The 25,746-nt window shown below is 39.4% G+C and overlaps 3 protein-coding genes across 5 annotated transcripts in view; all 3 read right to left on the bottom strand.

The window, feature by feature from the left end:
- Positions 1–13,515, bottom strand: part of LOC309493717 (polymeric immunoglobulin receptor-like) — a 125,231-nt gene extending 111,716 nt beyond the window's left edge. For 2 of the 3 annotated variants that reach the window (XM_082162927.1, XM_082162928.1), the window contains exon 1: positions 12,940–13,515. In XM_082162927.1, the coding sequence (XP_082019053.1) occupies positions 12,940–13,021 (82 nt within the window). In that variant the 5' untranslated portion in view covers positions 13,022–13,515. The remainder of the gene's footprint in view (positions 1–12,939) is intronic. The other variant, XM_082162929.1, reaches the window with a different exon arrangement.
- Positions 8,723–14,666, bottom strand: LOC309493723 (polymeric immunoglobulin receptor-like). The gene is made up of 9 exons (XM_082162936.1): positions 14,515–14,666; positions 13,987–14,175; positions 12,308–12,628; positions 11,770–12,084; positions 11,347–11,673; positions 9,852–9,950; positions 9,673–9,768; positions 9,415–9,458; positions 8,723–9,316 (listed from the first exon to the last, which is right to left on the bottom strand). Exons 2-9 carry the CDS (start codon positions 14,024–14,026, stop codon positions 9,005–9,007), a joined length of 1,554 nt encoding a protein of 517 aa, XP_082019062.1. The 5' UTR covers positions 14,027–14,175; positions 14,515–14,666; the 3' UTR covers positions 8,723–9,004.
- A 4,014-nt stretch (positions 14,667–18,680) lies between these two features.
- LOC309493684 (polymeric immunoglobulin receptor-like) lies at positions 18,681–25,000 on the bottom strand. Its single transcript, XM_082162881.1, has 9 exons — positions 24,911–25,000; positions 24,527–24,823; positions 24,103–24,423; positions 23,670–23,984; positions 23,281–23,592; positions 22,881–23,198; positions 22,529–22,804; positions 19,184–19,270; positions 18,681–19,063 (listed from the first exon to the last, which is right to left on the bottom strand). Exons 1-8 carry the CDS (start codon positions 24,951–24,953, stop codon positions 19,185–19,187), a joined length of 1,968 nt encoding a protein of 655 aa, XP_082019007.1. The 5' UTR covers positions 24,954–25,000; the 3' UTR covers positions 18,681–19,063; position 19,184.
- Positions 25,001–25,746: the final 746 nt, after the last annotated feature.

Below are 25,746 nucleotides of genomic sequence, written 5' to 3'. Positions count from 1 at the left end.
TTTCCATTATTATTATTCCTCACAGCGCTGCGAGACAGTGTAGACAAGTACACTTATCTGAATAAACTTGATGTGTTTTCTCGAGCTGATACGTGGGCGTTCACAGTTTGTATGGGATCGTCTCAGTCATTTGCGTTTGAATAGCGCGCGCTCTCCGTGGGCGTGGCCGATTATAACGTAATGAGATGAGATGAGCTCGACTGGAATCGCTCTCTTTTAATACAGATTTCACAAGATGAGAATATTTGTTTTTTATATAAATTACTTCATTTAAAAGAAGAGAATTCAAGCTTCATGCCTGTGTGCCTGTATGCCTGTTTGACTGAGTATTCGCTCAGTTATTGTTCATTTTCGGACGCGTTTCAGAATGGACTTCACTAGCAGAGAGAAGGCAGAACTCGCTTCGTGTTTATTTTTCTTTATTTGGCAAAAAGCACAACACTTTGTTTTTATTGTGAGTATACACAAAAATAATACACATTTAACAGAATCGATTGATGTATGAAACTCCTATGGAAAATCAAAGTCAACAGAGTATTTATGAGTTTCTTTTACATAGATAAAAAAAAAGCGAGCTGGTATCGCCGGCGATACCGTAGACCTCAGGGGGTTAAACACCTTCAAAAAAAAAGGAGAAATACACGTATACATAAAAAAGTATACATACAGACCCGCTAGCAACATGTATACAAGTGCCTCAAAATGTGAACTATAAAAAGCAAGAGAGGCCCAGTTCCTCATTAAGACCATTAGGTTCCACTATGTTAAGAGTGAAAATCCAGAAAGCCTCTCTTTGTACTAGGGACTTCACTATATCGCCTCCTCGTTGGGAGGGTAGAATTTTTTCAATACCCCACAATTTCAAGGACGCATTGGAGCCGTGATTAGCTTGTACATAATGCCTCGCAATTGCATAGTCCATATTACGGTTCCGAATTGCTGCTTTGTGTTCTGCAATGCGTAGTTTAAGGGGGCGTTTAGTTTGACCTACATACACCAAACCACATGGACATTTCAACATGTAAATCACGTGGGTGGTGTTACAATTAATAAAATAATTAATCTTGTATTTTTTACCTGATTGCTGAAAATTGCTTTGTGTCATTTGAGTTAGAGCAATGGGTACAATGCCCACATCTGTAAAAACCCAAGGGAGGAGCCGGCAACCACGTAGGTTTTTTGGTGGAGGGCTCATGGTCGTGTGAACCAACCTGTCTCTAAATGACGTTTAAAAGTAATACGCGGCGGTTCTGCGCATATATCTTTAAGAGCTGGATCGCTCTGCAAGATGTGCCTGTGTTTCTTACTGACATGCTTTATTTCTCCGCCAATATGAGAGAAATCTGTGGAGAAGCAGAGTCTTTGCCTTGAGGCGCGTTTGGTTTTAACCAGGAGGTGTGATCGTTGCATCGATCTGGCTCGTTCATAGGCTGCGGAGATGTCGCTTTCAGCATAGCCCCTACTACGAAAGCGATCTGTCATTTCTACTGCCCCGCGCTCAAACTCGGCATCGCTACTACAGTTTCTTCTAAGCCGTAAAAATTGGCCAATGGGAATATTTTTAATAAGTTGTTTGGGGTGATGGCTATCTGCTCTGAGGAGGGTATTTCTGCTAAGAGGTTTGCGATAGATCGATGTTTCTAGACCTCCTTGGGAATTTTTGTAAATAGTCAAGTCCAAGAAGTTAACATTGTCTGTAGAGTGTTCTACTGTGAATCTCAAGAAGGATGTGGTAGAGTTGATATAGGCCATGAATTTATCCAGTTCAAACAAAGTCCCCATCCAAATGAAGAAAACATCATCAATGTATCTCTTCCAAAGAGGGATTTTAGAAAGGAATAGGTTGTTCACAGGGTTATCAATAAATGTAGCTTCCCATAAACCCATTACTAGGCATGCGTACGACGGTGCAAAGCAACTACCCATACTGACCCCACACTTCTGTAGGTAATAATAGCCTGCATATTGGAATTAGTTTATTTTTAACACAATTTCCGACAATGTCAGTAAGAATTCATTGGGAGGAGCTATATCAGTGGCCCGTCTTGCAAAGAAGTGTAGTAACGCCTCAGTCCCTGCTTAGTGATAGTCCCTGCTTTATGAGGAATGCATGTATATAAACTTTGCACGTCACAAGTTACCAGCATGAAATCATGGTCACATTCAAACGAATCCAAAAGTCTCAATATGTCAGATGTGTCACCTAAATAAGATGGTAATTCACATACATATTTTTTCAAGAAGAAGTCGAGATAATGTGACAAAGGTTCAGTTAGACAGCCAATACTAGACACAATGGGCCTGAGTGGTGGATCAATAAGGGATTTATGTATTTTGGTAAGTCCATAAAACACGGGACATACAGGATGTTTTACAGTCAAAAAATATTTTTCTTTTTCAGAAATCCAACCCCTTTGTAATGCCTTCTCCAATAACTGATCAATCTCCGCTTTATGGTGTATGGTGGAGCGACTGGTCTCTCCGCTCCTGAGAGACCAGTCGCTCCAGACATGCCCACTTTAGCTGTCAATCACAAATATCTGACTGAATCAGTGTCTTCATCAGTTTGAATGTGACATTTAGCAAATACTGAAACTTACTAGATGACGCTGATAGTTTGTTCTACTCGCCCATGATGTGCAGATGAACAGTAATGGAGTAACTGTACGAGTGTCCATTGATCCAAACTCCACATAAATAAACTCCTCCATCATCTGGAGTCACAGCAGAAATACTCACAGTTATGAGTTTCTGTTTGTTATCATGTAACCCCCTAGACTAGAGTTTTACACTGTTCTACACTTTTGTTAGATATATGCAGTACCGTAGTTTCCCTGTAGGGGCCGCTATATAAACTGGTTGACTGAGACGTAGATATTGAGAGAAGAAGACTGTTCTTAGCTGAGGAGGACGCGGGCTTCTTTCTGCCCGGAAGTTCTCCCCGAGGAAGTGAAGTTACACTGGAACTTAGCGAGCTCGGGTGAATGGTTCAAACGTTTAATCAAGAACTGACGGATGATCCTGGGAGAAAGGAGTGTCTGGAAGTGGGAGTTTGGAAAGAGGTCAACTAAAAACGGAGAAGATGAAGAAGGCAGCGAGTAGGCACAACTATGTTGAGAATGGGTCAGAGTGGGGGGACACTGATGTGGGTGATAGTGAGGGAGGTATGGATATAAGTCAAGAAGGTGAAAAAAAGAGGGACAAGAGAGGAAAAACCTTTTCTGGGATCAGTACAAAGAGGGCGAGGAGTAATGAGGATTATGGGAAAGTAATAAAAGATAAAGGTACGGAAGGACTAGAATTTAAAATCATATTGAGATTTAGTGAGGAGAAGGGAATTTCGTCAATAAGTCCGGTGAAATTAACAACTGTATTGAGAAACCAGATCGGGGATATTGTAGTAGCCAAGGTGTTGAGAGATGGTAATCTAATGATAGGATGTAAAAATGAAGAACAGAGAGAGAGGGCTGGAAGGATTAAAGAAATTGGGAGGTTTAAAGTAATAAGTACAAGTCAAATTGAAAAAGGAAACATGTGGAGTAAGGGAGTGATATGGGGGGTACCAGTCGGGGTCACAATGGAGGAAATCAAAGCAAATCTTAAAGGAGGAAATCTAAAAGGTGCTCGAAGGATGCAAATAACTCGGGAGGGAGTGAGGAAGGACAGTGAGCTGGTGATTCTGGAGTTTGAGGAGGAAGTGCTCCCAAAGAATGTAACACTAGGTTTTTTGAGTTATAGTGTAAGAGAGTATGTTCCAAAGCCAATGAGGTGTTATAACTGTCAAAGGTTTGGACATACAGCAATAACATGTAAAGGCAGAAGAAGGTGTGCAAGATGTGGAGAAGATCATGAGTATGGTCAGTGTAATCACGAGCAACCAAAGTGTTGTAATTGTGGGGGTAGTTATAGTGTGGCTTACGGTGGATGTGAGATGATGAGAAGGGAAATGGAAGTACAACGAGCTAAAATTCAAAATAAGATCTCATATGCAGAAGCTGTGAAAATGGTTAGTAAGAGTGATGAAAGAAACCGAGCTGAAAGACAAAATATAAAAGTACCAGACCAGGCAAAGGAGGGGATAGTAATGGTTGATCTAAAGAAGTTAGTCACTTTCATAGCAGGGGTGATAAATGCAACTATGGAGGTGAAATCTAAAACGGAGAGAATACAAATAATCGTAAAAGCAGCAGTTCATCACCTAGATATGAGGGAGTTTACATGGGAGGAGGTGAGGAATGAGCTAAGCAATCAAGCAAGCCAGGAGCAAGTAGGGACTGGATAGTATTAATAATGGTCCTCTTGCTACAATGGAATGCTAGGAGCTTAATGGCCAATGGACAGGAATTTAAAAAGTACATTGATGATCTTCCCAATAAACCAGACATTATTTGTGTACAGGAAACTTGGTTGAGACCAAATTTTGAATTCAGGTTGGATGGATATGCCTCTGTAAGGTGTGATAGGGGGGATGGAGTAGGGGGAGGATGTGCTACATTTATTGGAAATTATATTTCATTCAGAGAAGTGAGTGTAGGGGGGAAAGAACAAGAATATGTTAGTGTAGCGATATGGACAAATGAGGGAGAGTGTGTAATTATAAATTATTATAATCCTTGTAGGAAATTAGAGCTGGGGCAGATAACACAAATAGTAGGGTTGGATGGTAACAAGGTGTGTGGGGACTTTAATGCTCATAGTACGTTATGGGGAGGAGTTATAGAAGATTTGCACAGATGCAAATGGTGAGGTTATAGAAGAATTGCTAGAAGAGAGAAACATGGTTTGTTTAAATGATGGGAGAGGGACTAGAATAGATGTGCATACAGGGAACATCTCAGCTTTGGATTTAACTTTAGTTTCTAGGAATTTAGCGGGAATATGTGAGTGGGAGCTATCTGAAGAATCATCGGTAGGTAGTGATCATTTTCCAGTATGGTGTAGTGTTTTATTGGAAATAAATAAGGATCAAAGGGGATTAGTGGGGAAGTGGATATTTAGTAGTGCAAAATGGGAAAGATTTAAATATATGTGTGAGATAGAAATGGACAAAATAGATCTAAATGAGGAAATTGAGGAGATTGATAAAAATATTAGAACAACAATACTACAAGTTGCCAAAGAAACGATTTCTAAAAGCAAAGGGAAAATGAAAAGAAAGGCAGTTCCCTGGTGGACAGAGGAGTGTGGGAAAATAGTGAAAGAAAGGAATAAAGCACTCAGATTATTAAGAAGAACCCATCATTTTCATAATTTGATTAAATATAAAGAAACGCAAGCAAATGTTAGGAAAATTATACGAAAAGGAAAAAAGCAAAGCTGGCAAACTTTCTGTGACAAAATTGGTACACACTAAAAAAAATGGTTCTTCAGCGGTTCTTTGCGGTGGTTAAGGTGCTATATAGCACCACTACCATTTAAAGAACCTGTTAAGCCCAGTTTGGTTCTTCAGCGGTTCTTTAGTGGTTCTTTGGGGTGGTTAAGGTGCTATATGGCACCTCTTATGGTTCTACATAGCACCATTTGACAAAGGTAGGTGCTATATGGCACTTAAAGTGGTTCCCCTATGATTACAAGCCAATGAACCACTTTTAGTGCTATTTAGCACCATTTTTGTTTAGAGTGTAGAGCAACACCTGTTGGAGATGTGTGGAACATGATTAAGAGTATGCGAGGAATTAGAAGGGAATGGAAGTATCCAATATTGAAGATGGGGGAGGAAACAGCAGTGTCTGACCAGGAGAAGGCAGAGATGATAGCGAAGGCATTTACTCTTATTCATAGTTCCGATAACTTAACGGAGGAGGGCAAGAGAGGAAGGACAATGACAAGATTAGCATATGGAAATTATCTTGAGAGAAGGGAGGATAGTAATAGTATAATGGATGCGCAAATTACAATGGAAGAGATGAGAAGGGCAATAAAAAAATCTGGATTAACATCTCCGGGTAAAGACGATATCTGTTATGTAATGATAGAGCATTTAGGTGTTTTAGCATCTACAAAGTTGCTGGGTTTTTATAATAAAGTATGGGATTTAGGGAAATTGCCAACTGGGTGGAAAGAAGCTATAATTATTCCCATCAGGAAACCAGGGAAAGATTTGTCAAGCCCAATGAATTATAGACCAATAGCACTTACGTCACATGTAGGAAAGATAATGGAAAGGATCATTACAGATAGATTATCCTTTTGTATGGAAAGTAGAGGAATTTTATCACCTCATCAGAGTGGATTTAGGAGGGGTAGAGGAACGATGGATCCTGTTATGTGTTTGGAAACAGAGATCAGGAAAGCTCAAGTTAATAAAGAATCTGTAATGGCAGTGTTCTTTGATGTAGAAAAGGCCTATGATATGGTTTGGAAGGAGGGAGTAATGATAAAATTCAAAATGATAGGAATAGCAGGTAGGACATATAATTGGATTAAGGGATTCTTGGATGAGAGAAGTATACAGGTAAGAATTGGGACAGCGGTTTCAAGAAGATACATGGTAGAGAATGGTACTCCTCAGGGCAGTGTTATTAGCCCTATACTCTTTTCCATAATGATTAATGATGTTTTTTCACAAGTACAGGGGGATATCGGACAGTCATTGTTTGCTGATGATGGAGCCTTATGGAAAAGGGGAAGGAACATTAATCATATTAAAGGTAAAATACAAGAGGCAATTAATGTGGTGGAGAGATGGTCAATTGCATGGGGATTCAAGTTTGCAATTGGGAAAACCAAGGCAGTATTTTTCACTAGAAAGAGAGGGGTTGAGGCCCAGGTAAAGATGTATGGGCAAGATATAGAACAAGTAAAAGTTTTTAGGTTTTTGGGTATGTGGTTTGATGATAAGTTAACTTGGAATGAGCATATCAGAAGGATAAATACCAAGTGTAAAAAGATAATAAATGTGATGAGATGCTTAACAGGGTCAGAATGGGGGGCAAGTAGGATAAGATCAGTATTAGATTACGGGTGCATTGCTTATGGATCGGCAGCAAAAACGTCATTAAAGAAGTTGGATGTGGTGCAAGCTCAAGCTCTAAGACTATGCTGTGGGGCTGTGAAAACAACTCCTGTGGCTGCTCTTCAGGTTGAGATGGGGGAAATGCCGTTGCACATTAGACGTAAGCAGTTAATGATGCACTACTGGATAAATTTACAAGGGCATTCAGGGGATCGACATCCAACAACTAAGATACTTCTCCCATGTTGGGAGAGTGAAAGAGCTAAACGGGGATGCTTTGCATGGAAATGTGAGGAAATAGCTGGAGACATGACATTAAATCAAGGTGGATATATCCCGACAGTGCCATTATCAGTGACACCTCCTTGGTTGTTTCCTCCAGTGTCAGTAGATTTATATTTCCTGAAAAAAATGCAGGGTCAAAAAGGATTTGGAAATATTGCAGAACTGGTGGAAGATAGAATTCAAAAACTATATCAAACATATGTTCAAATATATACAGATGGATCCAAGGATCCTAATACAGGGGAAGCAGGTTTTGGTTTTAGTATTCCTACATTGCATGTTTCTGGTAAGAGAAGGACGTCAGATCATCTATCAGTGTATACAGTTGAGATGTTGGCTATTGTAATAGCATTACAGAAGGTAGAAGAGTTACAAATTAAAAAAGTTATTTTATGTACAGACTCATGTTCGGCATTAATGTCACTGCAGTCATTTGCATCTAACAGCAGGCAAGATATAGTAAATGAGATCTATGAATCATTGTACAGAATTAAAAATATGAACATGCAGGTAACATTTATGTGGATTCCAGCACACAGAGGGATTAAGGGAAATGAAGATGTGGATACATTAGCAAAGCAGGCCCTGATGCAGGAGGAGGTCTTGTGCGTCTCACTCAGTAAGTCTGAAGCTAAAGGAATAATTAAACGAAATATCATTAGGGAGTGGCAGAACAGTTGGGATACAGGAAACACGGGGCGACATCTCTATATATTACAGCAAGTTGTGGGTACAGGAAGGATAGCCAGAAGAAACAATAAAGAGGAGAACATCTTGACAAGGCTAAGGGTAGGACATACTAGGCTTAATAAAACTTTGCATTTAATAAATAAGCACCCTTCAGGAGTGTGTGATCACTGTCAAATAGAGGAGTCAGTTGAGCATGTAATTCTTCACTGTCAAAAATTCTCTCAAGAACGGGAAGTATTACGGGTGGAAAGTAGAAAGTTAGAACAGGAAGAATTAAGTCTAAAAAATGTTTTTGATATTGAAGTAGGGAAGTTATTCTGTTATTTGAGAGAAACTGGATTGATAAATAGAATTTAGGGTCATGAAATATTATTAGTATTATTACTATTATTATTTTTATTTATTTTGTTTCTGCAAGGGAAGGAAAACTCTGGCCCACACTCCAACATAGTAGGTGGCGGTAATGCACCATAATGCTGGTTGCCACCCGCCATGAAACGTTACAAAGAAGAAGAAGAAGTTCTTAGCTGAGACACGAGGTGATCAAGCGCTGCTTTTGAAGTGTTAGTAATGCACGATTATCTGACAAAACATGTTTGAACTTTTCATATAAAATTGCTGAAGTATGTTCATGGGTTTCAAAAGGAATTCCAATTGATGTTGATTGAGAAACATTACTTCTGCGAACTCTGGTGAGTTTATGTGTTCAAAGAAATGTTTAGTTGATGTTCTTTAACTGATTAATGATCAGAAAATTGTATTTATGTTATAGTGAATGAAAAAAACAAACAGTCAGAGTTAAAAGATGATGTTTATTGAAAGTATTTTTGTATTTCAATACACGTTTTACAAACGGAGATCATGGGAAACCGATAGATTTAATTCTTGATTAATTAATTCTATGATGTTCGGGAAAAAAAATTATACCTGAAAGTGAGTATTTTTGAAATGCAGATGATTAATCTGTGTGTTGAACAGAGATTTATTTGTGCATATTTAGTATGCTGACATGTACTGATGTTAATTAGCTATGATGAAAAAACTTTCAGCTCATTTATATTATACTGTGTCTCATCAAGCACTGAGATGATTGAGAGCAGCGTATTCACTGCAATCCTGATTATTCCTGAAACTGACACTATCAGGACAGTCAGATTCCTTGTGGAAATTCACCACTGCGTAATTCAGATCCTCAGCAGATGTGATGCAGCGCTGAGAGTCACCAGTGCCTTTCTCAACTGTAGTGTAAACACAGTTAGAAGAAACAGAGGGGCTTGTGGGTAATTGGGCATTGGCATAAACAGTGTCAGAAGAATCAGAGGGGTTTGTGGGTAATTGTTTGTGAGTGTCTTTAATGTTCTCACAATCACAACCAGTGTGAGAAACCTGAGGAGAGACAGAGAAATTATTTAAAGCTCTAAATATCATTAGGATGGAAGGCATTAGACATTTAATTAAACATTTTATACAGTAACTGGACTCACAACTTCATGTTTTCCTGGTCCAGTCTGAGACGACGAATCACCACCTGCCAAAAACAAGCGTCCTTTAATTAATGACATCATACATTATCACGTTTGAACAATTATGTCTTTTGTAAATGTTTTTCTAAAACATCATCAAATATCTGCATTTTGTATTTGTAGCCAATAGGTGGCGACAGATTCAAATTGGAAAAACAAATATTTTTATCTCAGTATAAATGGAGAGTTTCTATATCTAAAGTAGTTAGGAAGTTTTACCTTGAGACTGATACTTCTTACAGAGAAACAGTAATAAGAGTCCAACGATGATCAGAGAAAGAAGAACCAGAACCAGAGGAACGATCAGAGAAGAGCCTGAAAAATCTAGAGATAATAATAAGATAATCTAAAGAAAGCTAAATATCAGATTGGATGTTTATATTTCAGCACAAGGGCACCTGTTGACATGTTAGGAGACACTGATGTGATGTTAGATGTAGAAGTTTTGAAAACAGAAGCCGATGATGATGATGGTGATGATGTTGTTTTTAGAACATCTGTATACAAAACGTTAATAAAATGGAGGGATAACTAAACTGCTTTTCGAAAGGTCTTTCTTTCTTTTTCTTTCTTTCTTTCTTTCTTTCTTTCTTTCTTTCTTTCTTTCTTTCTTTCTTTCTTTCTTTCTCTCTCTCTTTCGCCCCAGACACAGATCTTGACATCATGTCTTTTAATGGTTACTGAAGTAATTCCCCTACCCATAATTCATGTTTGCTGATGCACAGAAAACACAACCGCAAGCTGTTCATTTACGCTTTACGAACTTATAAATAAACACATATGTTTTCTCATGGTGAATAAAACAAAACAGCACAACCGAAGGATAAAAATTGCCATTTTCTTATCCATACGCACCCTTAACTTCAGTTTTAACTGTGGTGCAAGCACACATGCCAACCCTCCCGATTTTTCCGGGAGACTCCCGAATTTCAAAGCCCCTCCCGAAAATCTCCCGGACCGACCTTTCTCCCGAATTTCTCCCGATTTCCACCCGGACAACAATATTGCTACACCACCCGTCACTGGGCGCCGTTTCTATGGCCGTTTCAGACCAAACGCTTGCGCTCCCATGGCGTCTGTCGTTGCTATGAGCTATGAGCGTGCTCGCCGCGGCCGCGCGCCTACGGTTGAAATAACGACCTTGAGCGCGAAAAAGATGCGATATGTGAACGGCCCCTAGAAGCAGACGTCTGAAATGAAAGGCAAGAACAGCTATTTATTTAGCTTTAGACTGTTACATGAAAATTTAAAAATGAAATGTCATAATTATAATGTTTTGAGAGTTTACTTATGCAATTGTTACATTAGGCTATGAATTAATAAATGTTTATTGATAAGATCTAGCTATTTCATGTCTTTTGATTTACAGTAGCATGAACCACGAGTAGTCGAGTAATTCGAGTATTGTTTTGATAAGAAATCGACTAGCAGAAATCAGTAGTCCTGCATCCCCCCCCCCCCCCCCCCCCCCAGCAGAAATCAGTAGTCGTGCATCCCCCCCCCCCCCCCCATCAGAAATCAGTAGTCGTGCATCCCTGATGTTCATCAACTGATGTTTCAAATGTACTGATTACATTATACATATAAAGAGTGACATGACGAATAAAACTATCACAAACACGTGACCAGTGCATTTGCAGAACAGCACCATAGATCTACACACTTTTAACTGCAGAGACTGAAGTAATACTGACTGCAGATCAGTTTTGTAAGGACACTTCCTCTTTTGTAACTGTGGTTTGTGAATTTGTTTTATCAGACATCATGTTACTTCTACATTAAAATAATCCTGTGTGCAAATCTACAAGAACAGAATAAACCTGGTTCTTCATTCTATTTCCAAATTCAAGCAACATGATGCAAGACACACATCACTGAGAAAATCATCCGTACCTGTAACATTGATCAGGACTCGTGTGATGAAGATCTTGTGTCCTTGATCAGACTGAACTCCACACCAGTATTCTGAATCTTCTTCAGTCACATGACTGATGCTTCCCGTCAGGAGCTGCTGTTCTCTGTCATCATACAGCCGGATCTTTCCCTCATCCCTCCATCTTCTGCTCTCCTTCACAGACGTCTCTTTAGCACAGAGATCAGCTCCAGATCTCCAGCACAGAAACTTCACATCATGAATGTGGGATTGTGGGTATTTGCAGTTGATGTTCACAGATCCTCCTGCAGAAGCTGATAGACTGATGCTCTTCACACAACAATCCTCTGTTTAAGATCCAGATAAAGTGCAGCAATGTTACAATCACCAGATATATTCATGGATTCTGTCAAATAATGCATAAATGACTGAAAGCAGCTCACCCTTCTTAATGTCCAGATTAAACTCAGAGAAGAAACTGTAATCTTCAGAAACTTTGACTATAATCTTATATTCTCCAGAGTCGTTCTCATTCAGATCTCTGATAAACAGAAGTAAGAGTCCTGCAGATCTGTCATTATAAACGGAGAATCGTCTGTCATGTTTCCATTCTGCTCTTCTGTTAGTGTTTATTACAGTAAAACACTGATCTGCAGTTTTACAGACGTCTATCACAGGATTCTCTTCTTGAATCTCATATTTGTAGTTTATAATGACGTTTCCTCCTGAATATCCTCTCACTGTCCTGATTTGTTGACCTGTTGAACAGGACCCAGATCATTTGTCATTTTGTTCTCAATATAAACACATTGTTGCTCACTTTGCTGCAACATTTATCAATGCAATTAAATTAAATCTTACATCGGGAGACAACAAGGTTGTTGATGAGTTTCACGTGTGTTATTACGTCAGTAATTAGTCAGTGTTGAGTATCGTGATGTTGTGGAGATCATCATGAGTTTGAGGGTCTCAGTTGCTCACCTGTTAAAACCTTCAGATTCACTTCAGTGTAGGAGTCTATTTCTATAGTTTTATCAACTGCACAGTAGTACATCCCAGAATCCTCTTCTCTCAGATCTCTGATGGTCACAGTGAAGACTGATGAACTTGTGTCGTCATACAGAGAGAATCTTCCAGCATCAAACCATTTATCTTTCTCATTAGTCCTGATTCGATCTCTGCACTGTGACCACTGTCCTTTACAAAAATACTTTGAATTGTCTGTATATCCTTCATCATATCTGCATGTGATGTTGACTCCTCCTCCTGAATATCCTGTCACACTCATGGAGCTCACGACACCTACAACAAACCAGCATTAAAACACTTTAAAGGGGTGGTTGAATATGATTTCACTTTTCTAACTTTAGTTAGTGTGTAATGATGAACAACATCTGCTTGGTTACAATGCTCAAAGTTCAAAGCAAAGGGAGATATTTTATTTTAAAGAAATCGCTTTTTAAGGACTACAACAAACGGCTGGTAGGAACTACACAACACAAAATTTACATAAATCCTGCCCTGGAAAATCATTTATAGATTATCAAGACAGAATATGCTAATCAATGACTAGAAGATAACTACACTTAAGCTACATAAATTAATCAACTAACCATTCAGAAACGTCCTGTTGGTTCTACATGTTGTCACTTCTTCTCGAGTCTCTCCATCAGTGTCAGACTCCGGTTTGAACATAAAAGGCTAAAAGTTTTTGAAATGTTCAGTGCATGTGTGTGTGAGGTAAAAGGACACAAGCTCTTGAAGCTCCGCCCCCTGTGCCGGGAGCAGCAGCTCATTTGCATTTAAAGGAACAGACACAAAACGGTGCATTTTTGCTCACCCTCAAAAAGTGACAATTTTAACATGCTATATAAAATTATAACATGGCTTGGTTGAATTCCAATGTAGAATGCTATTATTTCTTGATAACAGCCGCTGCGAAGTATAACACACCGTTGCCATGAAAAACAGAGCGTTGCTATGGACGCGGCAGGATTCTAACCGTAGAGACGGAACGGACTATTTTCTTTAGCGGAAGCAATACAGTCGTTTTTTAAATCAATAAACTCCTTTTTAAATCAATATTTTGTGTCAAATTATTGATTTATTTGGTAGGTAGCCATGTAATAAGCGGGATAATGTAGAGCGAGGCGGTTGTTATAGCGAATACAACCCCTTCAGGCTGATTCAAGACTGTTTCAAGTCCTGCCTGTCAGGGTTGTATTCGCTATAACAACCGCCTCGCTCTACATTATCCCTTACATATCTGTGGGATATTTTGAGCTAAAACTTCACATACACACTCTGGGGACATCAAATACTTATTTTACATCTTTCGAAAAGCGCATTATACAATCCCTTTAATATACACAGAAATGAAATTTCTTCAACAGTCAATAAAACAGCATGAACTGAAGTAAAAGACTGAAAATACCAAATCTGTGCTATCTTTAGTGATTTAGTGAGTGTCACACTCATGGAGACTGACACCTCACGACACCTACAACAAACCAGCATTAAACACACACTGAAGTTCATTTTAAAGTGTTTTTAAAGGAAATGTCACCATATTAGTTGAGGATTAAGACTTTTGGTCATTATTTAATCTGTGTTCTTCTGTGATGTGATTATTGGATCAGAACTTGAGTTCAGATTCTTACCAGGAATCATCAGCAGAGTGAAAGTCCAGATGATCTTCATTCTTCTCTCTTATTAAATGATCTTCTCTGTTGTTAGTAGATTCAGTTCTTCTGAAGCTCTCGATGTGTGTTCAGAAGAGTTTTGAGTGTTTCTTTCCTGGTTACATGTTTAACATGAAGAGCTGAACGTGACAGAGACGCCCACTTCCCCTGAGAGAGAGAGAGAGAGAGAGAGAGAGAGAGAGAGAGAGAGAGAGAGAGAGAGGGGTTAATAAAGCAGGAAGTGAAAGTAAGACACTGATGGACACACACACAAACAGCAGCGGTTCACACGGTCTCCTATAAATGCATGTTTCTGATTGATTAATTATTATACTGTATATTACCAGTGAGAATACCAATTACACTTTAAGATTGGACTTTTAATAATCATCCAAACATCATTAACGTGGACAAAAATTTAAGACTCAACAAACTTCTTTTATGTCTTTAAGTTAATTATAGTATCATCAAATATGATTTAAATGAATTCACATTCATAAAACTCACGGTCTGTTGAGTTTTCCAGCGTATCTTTGTTTGAATGACTCTTTTAGCGTCTCCTTCAGTGAATCTGATCTCCACATATGAAACACATCAGATAAAACCTGCTGGAAACCACAAACCATGAAAGAGTGACACTCGTTTCACTGAATCTGAAGTGGCATCAAATTTGAAATGAGCTCATTTTCTCCATTTAAACATTTGTTATGTTATCTATGTTCTATTGTGAATAAAATATTGCCTCATGTGATTTGAAAGTATTTTAGTTTTCATTTTCTTCAAATTTAAAAAATCGTCCCAACTTTTCTGGAATTCGGGTTGTACATGAACTCTCAGTCAACCAGCAGATTCAATGCAAACAATTAAAATAAAACAATTCAAAGTAAAAGGTTAACATAAAGTCACGTGAAAATGTACAAAATGTAAGATACTCATACAACCACCATAACTGATACATCAGGAAGTTTACATGTTGAGGTACCGAGGCTCAGACCCGTGTGTTATAAGAAGGCAAACGCTTTCTAATCTGAACATCTGCAGTGTTTCTTCTCTGTCTCTCCTCAGATCATCAGAGGATCATCAGCTGAAGTCTGAGTCTGATTGATGCTTCACTTTAACAGGCAGTTCTGGATTCAGCACCACGGACAGCAGCTGTCAATCAAACTTCAGCATCACTGATGACAGATTAACTACACACACTGGACAAAGAGTGAATGCTGAGAAATGTTTTTATCTGCATCTCTGACTTTAATCATAAAAACATCAGCATGAGCGATGAGTCCATGTAATTATTAAGTCGCCCATTATTAGAAAACCCTCATTCCTCCAGATTCACTCTTTCGTGTTAAACACACAGGAGGCACATAAATCAGTGACATTTATAATGAATTAAAGTCATATTAATTAGAGCCGACCCACCCTGTCAGCTATCATAACACTATACAACACTCATTTCAATAAAACCAAGACATTTAACAGCCAATTACATTACCTCCGTGAAGTTGGCACCCCATAAAACGAAATAATCTCCAAAACTATGGCATTCGTTTGTGCTGATTTGTGGCGTAAAAACGAATGTTTGTGCTGGTTTGGTGTTAGAGATATTGAACATAATTTTTTTGGTTGTGTGACATCACTCTCCACCCCATGTTGTTCAAATCGCTCCAAACCGGTGTCATTAATTTGTGCTGGTTTGTGCCGTTAAAACAAACACTTTATCTATTTTCCTGTCACAGACATAACAAATTTAATTCGGGAGCTGTGACGTCACTCAACTCAACTCAACTCAACTCAACTTTATTTATATAGCACCACTAAAAACAACGGTTGTTGACCAAGGCGCTGTACATTATTGCACATAACATTGGAATTAACACCATTTACAACATAAAATACAGGACAAAACACAGAACATATCAGACACAAATCAGCTACAATTATAAGCCAAAGAAAAATGATAGGTTTTGAGTTTAGCTTTAAACTCATGTAGTGTAGTGGCAGTTCTAATAAAAACAGGTAGGCTGTTCCAAAGCTCGATCTCCTCTTGTTTTTAATCTGACCCGCGGAACATTTAACAGTCTCTGGTTGGATGACCTAAGAGACCTTCCAGGATTGTGGATGGAAAAACGTATACAGGAGCCAATTCATTCAAGGATTTAAAAACCAGCATCAAAACTTTAAAATCAATTCTGTAACGGATTGGGAGCCAGTGCAGAGATTTAAGAACAGGGGTAATGTGCTCTCGTTTGCGCACACCAGTAAGGAGCCTAGCAGCTGCATTCTGCACCATTTGCAGATGGTTAAGAGTTGCTTGGTTAGTGCCCAAATACAGGGAATTACAATAGTCAAGCCTTGTCGAAATAAAAGCATGAATCACCCTTTCAAAGTCCTTAAAAGAAAGAAATAATTTAACTTTGGCTAGGACTCTGAGATGAAAAAAAACTGGTTTTGACTACCGTACTAATCTGTTTGTCAAATTTGAGAGCACTATCGAAAACCACGCCCAGATTCTTCACTAATGGTTTCACACATGGAGATAAGGAGCCAAAATTTGAGCAAAGGGAGCTAGCAGCTTCTGATGGTTCAAAAACTATAATCTCAGTGTTGCCTTCATTAAGGTGAAGAACATTTAGGGACATCCAGGCCTTTACCTCTGCTAGACAAGCCAACAGAGTATCTAAACCCATGTTATTTGATCCCAGGGGCAAATAGACTTGGGTATCGTCAGCATAACTATGAAAGGAGATGTCATGTTTCCTAAAAATCTACCCCAGGGGAAGCATATACAAGGAGAATAAAATCGGAGCAAGGATAGAACCTTGAGGAACCCCACACGTAAGAGGCGCTGCCCACTCTCCTCCCCATTTCGTCTAAATTGCACAAAAACTGTGTCGTTCGTTTGTGCCGATTGTGCCGTTGAAAGAAACATTGTATCTATATCACCTCCTTTAGAGATAACTAATTTAATTCGGGAGCTGTGACGTCACTCTCCACCCCACCTCATCTAAATCGCACCAAACCGGTGTCGTTCGTTTCTGCTATGGTTTGTGCCGTTGAAAGAAACATTGAAACTACAATCCCCTCTTAAACATAAAAAAAAAAAAAAAAAAAACTTTTTAAGTACAGTAACATAACTGTCCATCCATCTCGTCTACAAACCTGTCTGGCTTGTGCACGCACAGGGCCGCTGCTGTCATTGTTCTTTTCTTTAGATATGGGAATGTTTTAGTCTAGATTTGTGCTAGATATTGACATTTGGTCTTTATATAATCACTAATGCATAATGATATGTAATGTACTGCCACTACTCTGGCTGTAGGCTACGCGTGACTGATGCTTTAATTTTGTATTAAAATAAAATAAAACAACCAATATTTATTTTTTTTATTTTATTTTTTAAATTGTGTAGTGTCTTAAGTTTTCTACATACTTGTAACACCTTACAGACATTTAAAGTCTTTCTTTAGTCTTTTCATTTTATGGGGTGCCAACTTCACGGAGGTTATTACATTTACCACTAGATGGAGCAGAAGGTTTAAATGACTCATCTGATGAACAGGACGAACATGAAATTACAAACACAAACTCTAAAGAGATTCAAAGAGACTTTATTTATTTAATAACTAGATTAATAAAAGACTAATCCAATAACAAAGCTAATAAAAATTAAATAAAAAAATAACTCTTTACCAGAGACTAAATCCAGCAGGGGAAAATTACATTTGAACACCAATACATTTTATAACACACACTGATCTTGTGCTTCCCTTTGATACTGTCAAATCCAAAGTCATTCCACATTCAACAGAAGTATTTGTGATATCTATATTTCAAACAACCTGAATACAAATATTTTTGATAATACTACACAAATTCACAGCATCTCTTTAAGGAGTGGAAAGTGTGTGTCCATCGTTTCTACAGAAACCATTTCCTGTTTTTATGACATACACAAGAGCCTGAAGCGCATCTCGGTTCGAGTAAAAGAATATAAAGAGCAAGAGCCAAAGAAAACCACAAGCTGAAAACCACAAGAGAAACCGTTTCTCTTCAGCTCACTGACCACATATATCCTGCAAAACCTTACAAACACATTTCAACACAGCAAACCAACTCACACTCCCTCTAGATCATGTAGAATCTACTTTAATCTATTAGATAATAGTCATTTTGAAGTTTAAGAGTAATGTGTTGAACTCAATATATATATGCATAAAGTATTTTTTATGATTTAAAATTATGATTCACCGTGAACGTGGTTTCCACTCTTTCAACAATTATAGGATGTTTACAGATATTCTGTCATTGATTTGTGGCTCATTGTATTTATTTAATTTGATCAGTTTTTAAAAGTACAATTTTTAAACCACACATGGATCATTTGTAAACCTTAAACATTTTTCAGCCTTTTCCTCATTAAACACAGTAAATGTTGAAGGTGAATTACTGAACGATCAGCTCTTTATTGTCTTCTGTTCATCTCTCTCGGTTCAGTCTCATGTGTCTCTCTGTGGGTTTCCTGAATACGTCAGTTTGTTCATAGAAAAAAACTAAAATTAGAGCTAGTTGAACCTTCACCTGTTCTCTGTGGCTTTGAGATGGTCGGAAAATGGCCTGTTCATTACGCAAACACAAACACCACAGAGTTCATGAAACAGCTCATGACAAAAAGATATTCAAAGCATTTTTCTTTTATTTTGAAACACTTTTAATAATAAAAAACTGATAATACTAATAATAATGGTTAAAATCAAGGCCTTGTCAAACAAACTGTTTGTCTATAAATCGCACATCCACAGATGTAAAGCCATCAGAGGGGATTGTGGGAAGGTGAGTAGAGGAATAAAGTGGATCTACTCATGAATCTGTTCAAGAATATGCGATCTGAGAATAAAAAGAGAAAAACATGATGTGCAGAATGAAACTTACAAATAAAACACACAAGAACTTCAGTGAATGAAGACCCAGACTCACTGTTTCACTGTGTCTCTTCCGATGATGAGATCATCCTTAAGATCTCAACACAACATCAGCGATGAACAACAGTGAGATGCATCTGACATCTGACTGTGTGTGTGTGTGTGCGTGTGTGTGTGTGTGCGTGTGTGTGTGTGTGTGTGTGTGTGTGTGTGTGTGTGTGTGTGTGTGTGTGTGTGTGTGTGAAGGACAGCATCACCTCATCTTAATAAACACTCAGTCAAAGTGAATCCTCCAATCAGCAGCAGAGTCAAACACAAAGAAACAATGTTGTTCAAAGAGAAATCTGAAAACACACAAACACATTACGGAGAAACGGGGACGTAATCACATGTATGAAAAAAAAAATATATGTATATATACTGTATATAGATAAATGTAAAAAAAAAATATATATATATACTGTATATATATATAGATAAAAAAATTGAAAAAAATATATAGATATCTGCAGTCTTTAGCGGCTGTCACTTGTGCGCCTCTTGAGGTCAGGGGAGTGAGGTTTACACGCACGGCTTTTACTTTACTACCATTGATACATTTCTATATCACAACTAGAGACCGTTTCATGTACATAACAAAAAAACAAAACAAAGAATATTCAATATGCTATGTTAGGCCTATAATTGTCCTATAGAAAGATTTATATGAGAATGTGCATAAGATATCATTATATAACTATCAAAAATTGTGAAAAAGTCATAAATAATGTCTCAGTTACTTACGTAACATCGGTTCCCTGAGGAAACAAGTATTGCGTCTTTGCTAGATGCTATGGGGAAAACTGCTTTTTCTCCAAATTTTTAATCCTTTAATTCAAAAACACAGTGCCACTGTACAGCCATAACAAAGCGCCTATTGGCTGGGCAATGGGTACTGCATGAACCTATGGCAAAGCAGCGTGTCTGCGCAAGCCAATCGCGGCGCATCCCGCTGAGAGAGCGCATAACCCGCCTAAAGGGGCAGGGGCTATAAAAGCAGCTCATATTCTCCATAGGTATCAGGTTTAATTCGACTGAAGCGATGAACGTCATACGATGAATGTATGAAATGACATACCAAGGCCGTCTACACAATAATAGTTTCCATTTTCTCAGGTAACCAGGGTTACGCAAGTAACCGAGACTTTCCCTTTCAAAACCTTTACTCGTATTGTGTCTTTGCTAGACGCTACGGGAAACCAATCTAATCACGGTGTGCTATGTAAGCAGAACGACATGTTTTATGGCCCTAGCCTGGGATGCTTGGGTAAGGGTCCCTAGGCAGTAGGGCTAGGGAAGGGCAAATGATTCCCAGCAAAAGAGGGGCTCGGACTGTGGTCGGAGAATCCGGAGAGGTAATAGTGTGTTGAGCTCAATCTGAGGTCAACTCCAACTAGACAGAGAGGATTTGTGCCGGCCGCCACACAGATGTCACCAATAGACCCACCCCTGGACCACGCCCAGGAAGAGGTCACACCTCTGGTGGAGTGCGCTCTGACGCCGATGTGGCATTGAAGGCCCACCGAAAGCGTAAGCCAACGTGATATCCACTATCCAGCGGGATAGTCTCTGCTTCGTGACTGGAAGCCCTTTGGTGCGGCCACTGAAGCATACAAAGAGCTGCTTTAACTGTCTGAAATGGGCAGAGTGCTGTATATATACTCTTAAGGTCCGAACAGGGCAGAGTAAGGAAAGTTGACGCTCGTCTTCCGAATCGGGAAGAGTGGACAGCGTAATAACTTGTGCTCTGAACGGAGTAGAGAGCACTTTGGGCACGTCTTGAGGCCTTCTGATGCCTTGGCTTGAGGACAACCATAAGGTGGTTAGGCCCAAACTCGAGGCAGGAAGCAATGAAGCTTGCATGTCGCCCACTCGCTTGACCGATGCTAATGCTAACAGCAGTGCAGTCTTAAGTGGCTGGAGCTTGGCTGACTGTAGCGGCTCAAAAGGAGGCACTTTGAGGGCCCTAAGGACCGTAGATAGATCCTAAGAGGGTATGGTAAGAGGACGAGGTGGATTGAGCCTCCTTGCCCCTTTCAGAAAGCAAACGACCAGGTCACTGCTACCCTGAGACTGGCCGACCACAGGAGCATGGTGTGCTGCAATGGCCGCCACATAGACCTTGAGCGTGGAGGGGGTGTGGCCCGTGTCCCTTAGCTCTTGTAGGAAGGAAAGTACGAGAAGTACTTCGCATGATAAAGGGTCCTGGTTCCGGACTGGACACCAGTCAGAGAAAACAGACCACTTAAGAGCATAGAGACATCTCATGGACAGAGCTCTAGCCTCTGAGATAGTATTCAGCACTCTCGCTGAGAGGTCCTTATGTTCCCGTTTAGGGGCCATACGTGGAGGGCCCACATCGTGGGTCAGGGATGCCATAGTTTGTCCCATTCGTCATTCCCCACCCTTTCTTCAGGGGAATTTGCCATGGGGCTGCTGCAGGCAGCTGAATCAACTCGGGGAACTAAGCATGTGTCCGCCAGAGAGGGGCCACCAGAATGACGGCATGCCAGTCTTCCCTGATCCATTTGATGACCTGAGGGAGCAGCGCGACCGGGGGAAAGGCATAAAGGGAGAGGCTGGGCCATTATAGGATATTGGGGTCGACCTCTGTCTTGCCGAAGATGCTACAGATTGTTTGAATCGTCTTGGCATGGAAGGAGCATTCCACTGGGAACACATTTTACCGGCACAGCATGTCTGTTGGTTCAGTCTGCCCGGCACATGCAACGCTCGCAGGTTGCGTAAGGCCCATAATAGAAGGTGTCGGGCTAGTCTGTCCAGATGCCACAACTTGAGGCCACCTTGGTGGTTTATGTAGGACACTACCGCCATGTTATCCGACCGGACTAGGATGTAGTGTCCTATTAGGTCTGAAAGGAAGGTTTTCAGGGCCAGAAAAACCTGCTCTGAACGAAATGGCGAGCCGCTGAACAGTCTGAGCGCGCTCGTGGGTTCTGAGTCCTAGGCATTTCAAATGGCTGAGGAGCACATATTAGTGAGAAATTAATTCCTCCTATGACTAAGCCAAGATGGGCCAGCCGTCGAGTTGATTCAGGATGTGCATCCTCTTCTGTCTCAGGGGGAAAAGTGCTGAATCCATGCACTTTGTAAAAGTGAAAAGGGTGTTTGAAGGAACACTCAAGACTTTTGGAGGGTGGTGCGGCCGCAGCGAGACTTAAAACCTCCCCTTTACCTTCCTGGTTTTTCTGGCAACTCGTTGTAGCAGAGGTGGAGTGTTTTAACTCTTTTAATATACTCGACGGATTGCCACAGGGGAGATGTTGAAATCAGCTGGCTGGAACACACGCTGATCAAAGTCTGCTGGTTGCTGGTCTGCCTGATTGCAGGAGAGCACTCGTTCCACTGCCTGACTTTTTCAACGGCGAGGAGGAGAATTAACGAGGTAAGTTTGTCACTAAAGGAGAATAAATCTGATTCCTATGGCGAATATGAGCCCGAGAAATGGGAGTTTTCCCCATGCCATCTACGGAGTACGAGTAAACGTTTAGAAAGGGAACCTATATTATTAGTATAAATCTTCAAAAAGATCAGGGACTTACCCATATTAACAGTGAGGTTGACTTTAGTGATGATGTGAGATCCACACCAGTATATCCCAGAATCCTCTTCTCTCAGATCAGTGATGTTTACAGTAAAGACTCCAGTAGAAGCTTCATCACTGAAAGAGAATCGATCATCTCTGATCGTCTCCAATGAAACTCCATCCTTCACACACATGGAGGGTTCATGTGCTTTGCAGAAGCATTTCTGATGTTCATCATGATGTTTGCACTGGATTGACACGTCGTCTCCTTCATACTTAGTCAAGTTCAGCTCTGGAAATATTAGAAATATAAGAACATCAATTCACAGCCATAGTTTCACATATTCAGATGTATAAATCTTCCTCACCCTCGTTCATGATGACGATCAGATGAGTGTAAATATAATTCACGTCTCTCTCTAATGTCACTGCACACCAGTATTTCCCAGCATCCTCTGCTGTCAGTCCAGTGATGGTCCCAGTGAAGACACTTGCAGTGACGTCATCATTCAGAGTCAATCTGTCAGTCTTGGTCTCTTTCTCTTCTCTCACAGTCTCATTGAGAGTATTTCTATCTCTAGTGGAGCACTTCCCCTTACAGAGAGACTTTGACTTTGATTTATAGATTGAATCATAAGGGCAGAAGATCTCAGCAGATTCTCCTTCACGTCTCACTACTGGAGCCACTGCAAACAAACACAGACATTTAACACACATGATTCTGAGTATACGGTATTTACTACAATGAAATCATCTGAATTCACTCACTGAAGAGGTTGAGGTGAATTTTGGTGGTCAGGGAGATGAAAGTCAAATGTGTGTCTCTGGTTTCTGCTCCACACCAGTAAACTCCAGCATCTCTCACGCTCACATTACTGATGCTCACTGTAAAAACTCTCTCTTCATTTCTCTCAGATGAATGACTCATTTCTGTCACTGCAGATGTGCTGATGTTTTGACAGATGTGATTATCATCCTCTTTGCAGAAATGAATTTTATGTTCCTCTGGGATCTGACAGGTGATGTTGACTTCTTCACCAAGATGAGCAGATTCAGACTCCATCTTTGGATATTTTGCACCTTTAAACCAGGACAAGTTTACATAAAGATCAGAACAAATACTTTATATAAATGATAAAGTATATCCAGTTCCTCACCGTCTCTGACGTCCAGCTGAAGTTCAGTGAAGCTCTCAGTATAGTGAGACACATTCACTCCACATCTGTATGTTCCTGCATCTGCAGCTTTCAGCTCTCTAAAAAACACCATCAAGACTCCTGCTCTGGTGTCGTCATATAAAGAAACATCTCCATTCTCCATCCATTCATCCTGAACTCCTGGATTCTTCCTCTCTGAACATCCATCTGATTCTTTACAGATGTATTTTGGCTTGGTTTTGTGTTGAGGATGTTCACACTTGATCATCATACGACCTCCTGAGTGGCCAGTCGCTCTAGACACGCCCACTTTAGCTGTCAATCACAAATATCTGACTGAATCAGTCTTCATCGAATGCAACATCTAGCAAATACTGAATAAGAAAATACTGATATATCAACTTAGATGACACTGAGAGTTTGTTCTACTCACTCATAATGTGCAGATTAACTTTAGCACTAATGGAGTAGAAGAGTCTGTTGATCCAAACTCCACATAAATAAACTCCTCCATCATCTGGAGTCACATCAGTAATTCTCACGGTGAAGAAGTTTATATGTCTGTCATCATAAATACTAAATCTTCCTTCCTTATTCAATGTGTCAGTGGCGTGTATCAACTTTTCAATGGAGTTTTGTCGTTCTTTGAACATGGCTTTTGCATCATTAATATGATTATGTGAATATTCACAGCTGAAGGTGGCAGTTTCTCCACCATTTGCCAAAACTGTCTTTGACCCTTTACAACATGAATCTGTAATTATAATAATCTCATGAATCACATAATAAAGAAATAAACTCCACAATTATCCATACATTTAAAATGAGGATTTTCATTACACACTTGAATTACTCACCTTTTATCACATTCAAAGTTAGATCTAAATACCATTTGTCAAGAACCCTGATTCTGTATTTTCCAGTATCCTTTGTGTTCAATTCTATGATAAATATCATGAGGTTTCCATATTTGTTGCGAAAAAGAATAAATCTTCCTTCACCAGTCCATTCATTGTGTTTCTTGTAATTTATTATGGTTCTCCATGGGTCATGTTTAACCATGTATTTAGCGGAGTTACTGAACCAAAGTTTCCCAGAATCAACAAGAAGACTTCCTCCAGAATATCCAGTGACACTGACGCATCTCACTGCACCTGTCAATCAGATTGATACTGTGATCAGAAACCTTATGAACAGAAAACAGCATCATTACTGCAGTGATGAAAGAGAAAAGCTCTGACCTGAGATCAGGGAGAAAGTGAAGAAGATGAGGAGGATCTTCATTGTGAGTTGAGTTCAGTCTTCTTTATGCTGAATGTTCTCTGTGTGAATCTCTCTGTCTCTACATCTGTCTGCTTTAGTTCCTTCCTCTTTCTACAGCTCTTTATCAGTAATGATCAGCTTTACTGGCTCCTCCCACCATCAGCACTGACTGAATATTACATTAATCACACTGAAAGAGCGCCACCTAGTGGAGGTTACAGTGTCTGAGACTGAGAGCTCATACAGGCTTCATCTTCTCTATTGAAGGACAACTGACACTGAACATAATTAATCTGCATTATTCAAATCTTCCTCTAGAGGGCGACAGTATATTTATGTAAGGTGTCTATAGGTGTCTATGTAAACTTACAAGGGTCAGTGCGACCGCAAACATTTATAGAGCGATTGTAAGAAAAATTATATTTCTTTTCTTTTCTTCTACTTTTTTTTCTATGTTTTGGAAGACATGAAGTTTTTTTTTTTTTTTACCAATTTACCACAGAATTCCTCAACTACACCATTAGCTTGCATATAAAATATTCTATTTTTATGAAAAAAATCACTTTAATGATGATCTAAATTAAATATGAGTGGCTTCTGGATATTGATCTAGGTGTTAGAGGCTGATTTCTGCTGGTTAGAAAAAGGCCTGTATGATTTAGTTATAGAAATAGTGTTGTGACCATATATATCCAGCAGAGGGACATAGAGATCCATATTTTTTTCTTTTCTGGATGTGACCGACTGCTTCTATCACAACGTTTTTTGATATACACTAAAACACACACAAAAAAAAAAAAAAAAAAAACTTTAG

This window comes from Leuciscus leuciscus (genome assembly GCF_965113295.1).
Source record: "Leuciscus leuciscus genome assembly, chromosome: 3".
In the NCBI taxonomy this organism is placed as follows: domain Eukaryota; kingdom Metazoa; phylum Chordata; class Actinopteri; order Cypriniformes; family Leuciscidae; genus Leuciscus; species Leuciscus leuciscus.
The sequence above is the reverse complement of the archived record's forward strand: the minus strand, read 5'-3'. Positions and strand labels throughout refer to the sequence as shown.

Bases quoted from the DNA above. Each gene is read 5' to 3' on its own strand.
- LOC309493723 (XM_082162936.1), bottom strand. From the start codon at position 14,026: ATGAAGATCATCTGGACTTTCACTCTGCTGATGATTCCTG. The intron at 12,629-13,986 runs GTAAGAATCTGA...GGTTTGTTGTAG, and splicing joins CACTCTGCTGATGATTCCTG to GTGTCGTGAGCTCCATGAGT. The intron at 9,459-9,672 runs GTAAAACTTCCT...TGTTTTTGGCAG, and splicing joins TAAGAAGTATCAGTCTCAAG to GTGGTGATTCGTCGTCTCAG.
- LOC309493684 (XM_082162881.1), bottom strand. From the start codon at position 24,953: ATGAAGATCCTCCTCATCTTCTTCACTTTCTCCCTGATCTCAG. The intron at 24,824-24,910 runs GTCAGAGCTTTT...TCTGATTGACAG, and splicing joins CACTTTCTCCCTGATCTCAG to GTGCAGTGAGATGCGTCAGT. The intron at 22,805-22,880 runs GTGAGGAAGATT...TAATATTTCCAG, and splicing joins GATCGTCATCATGAACGAGG to AGCTGAACTTGACTAAGTAT.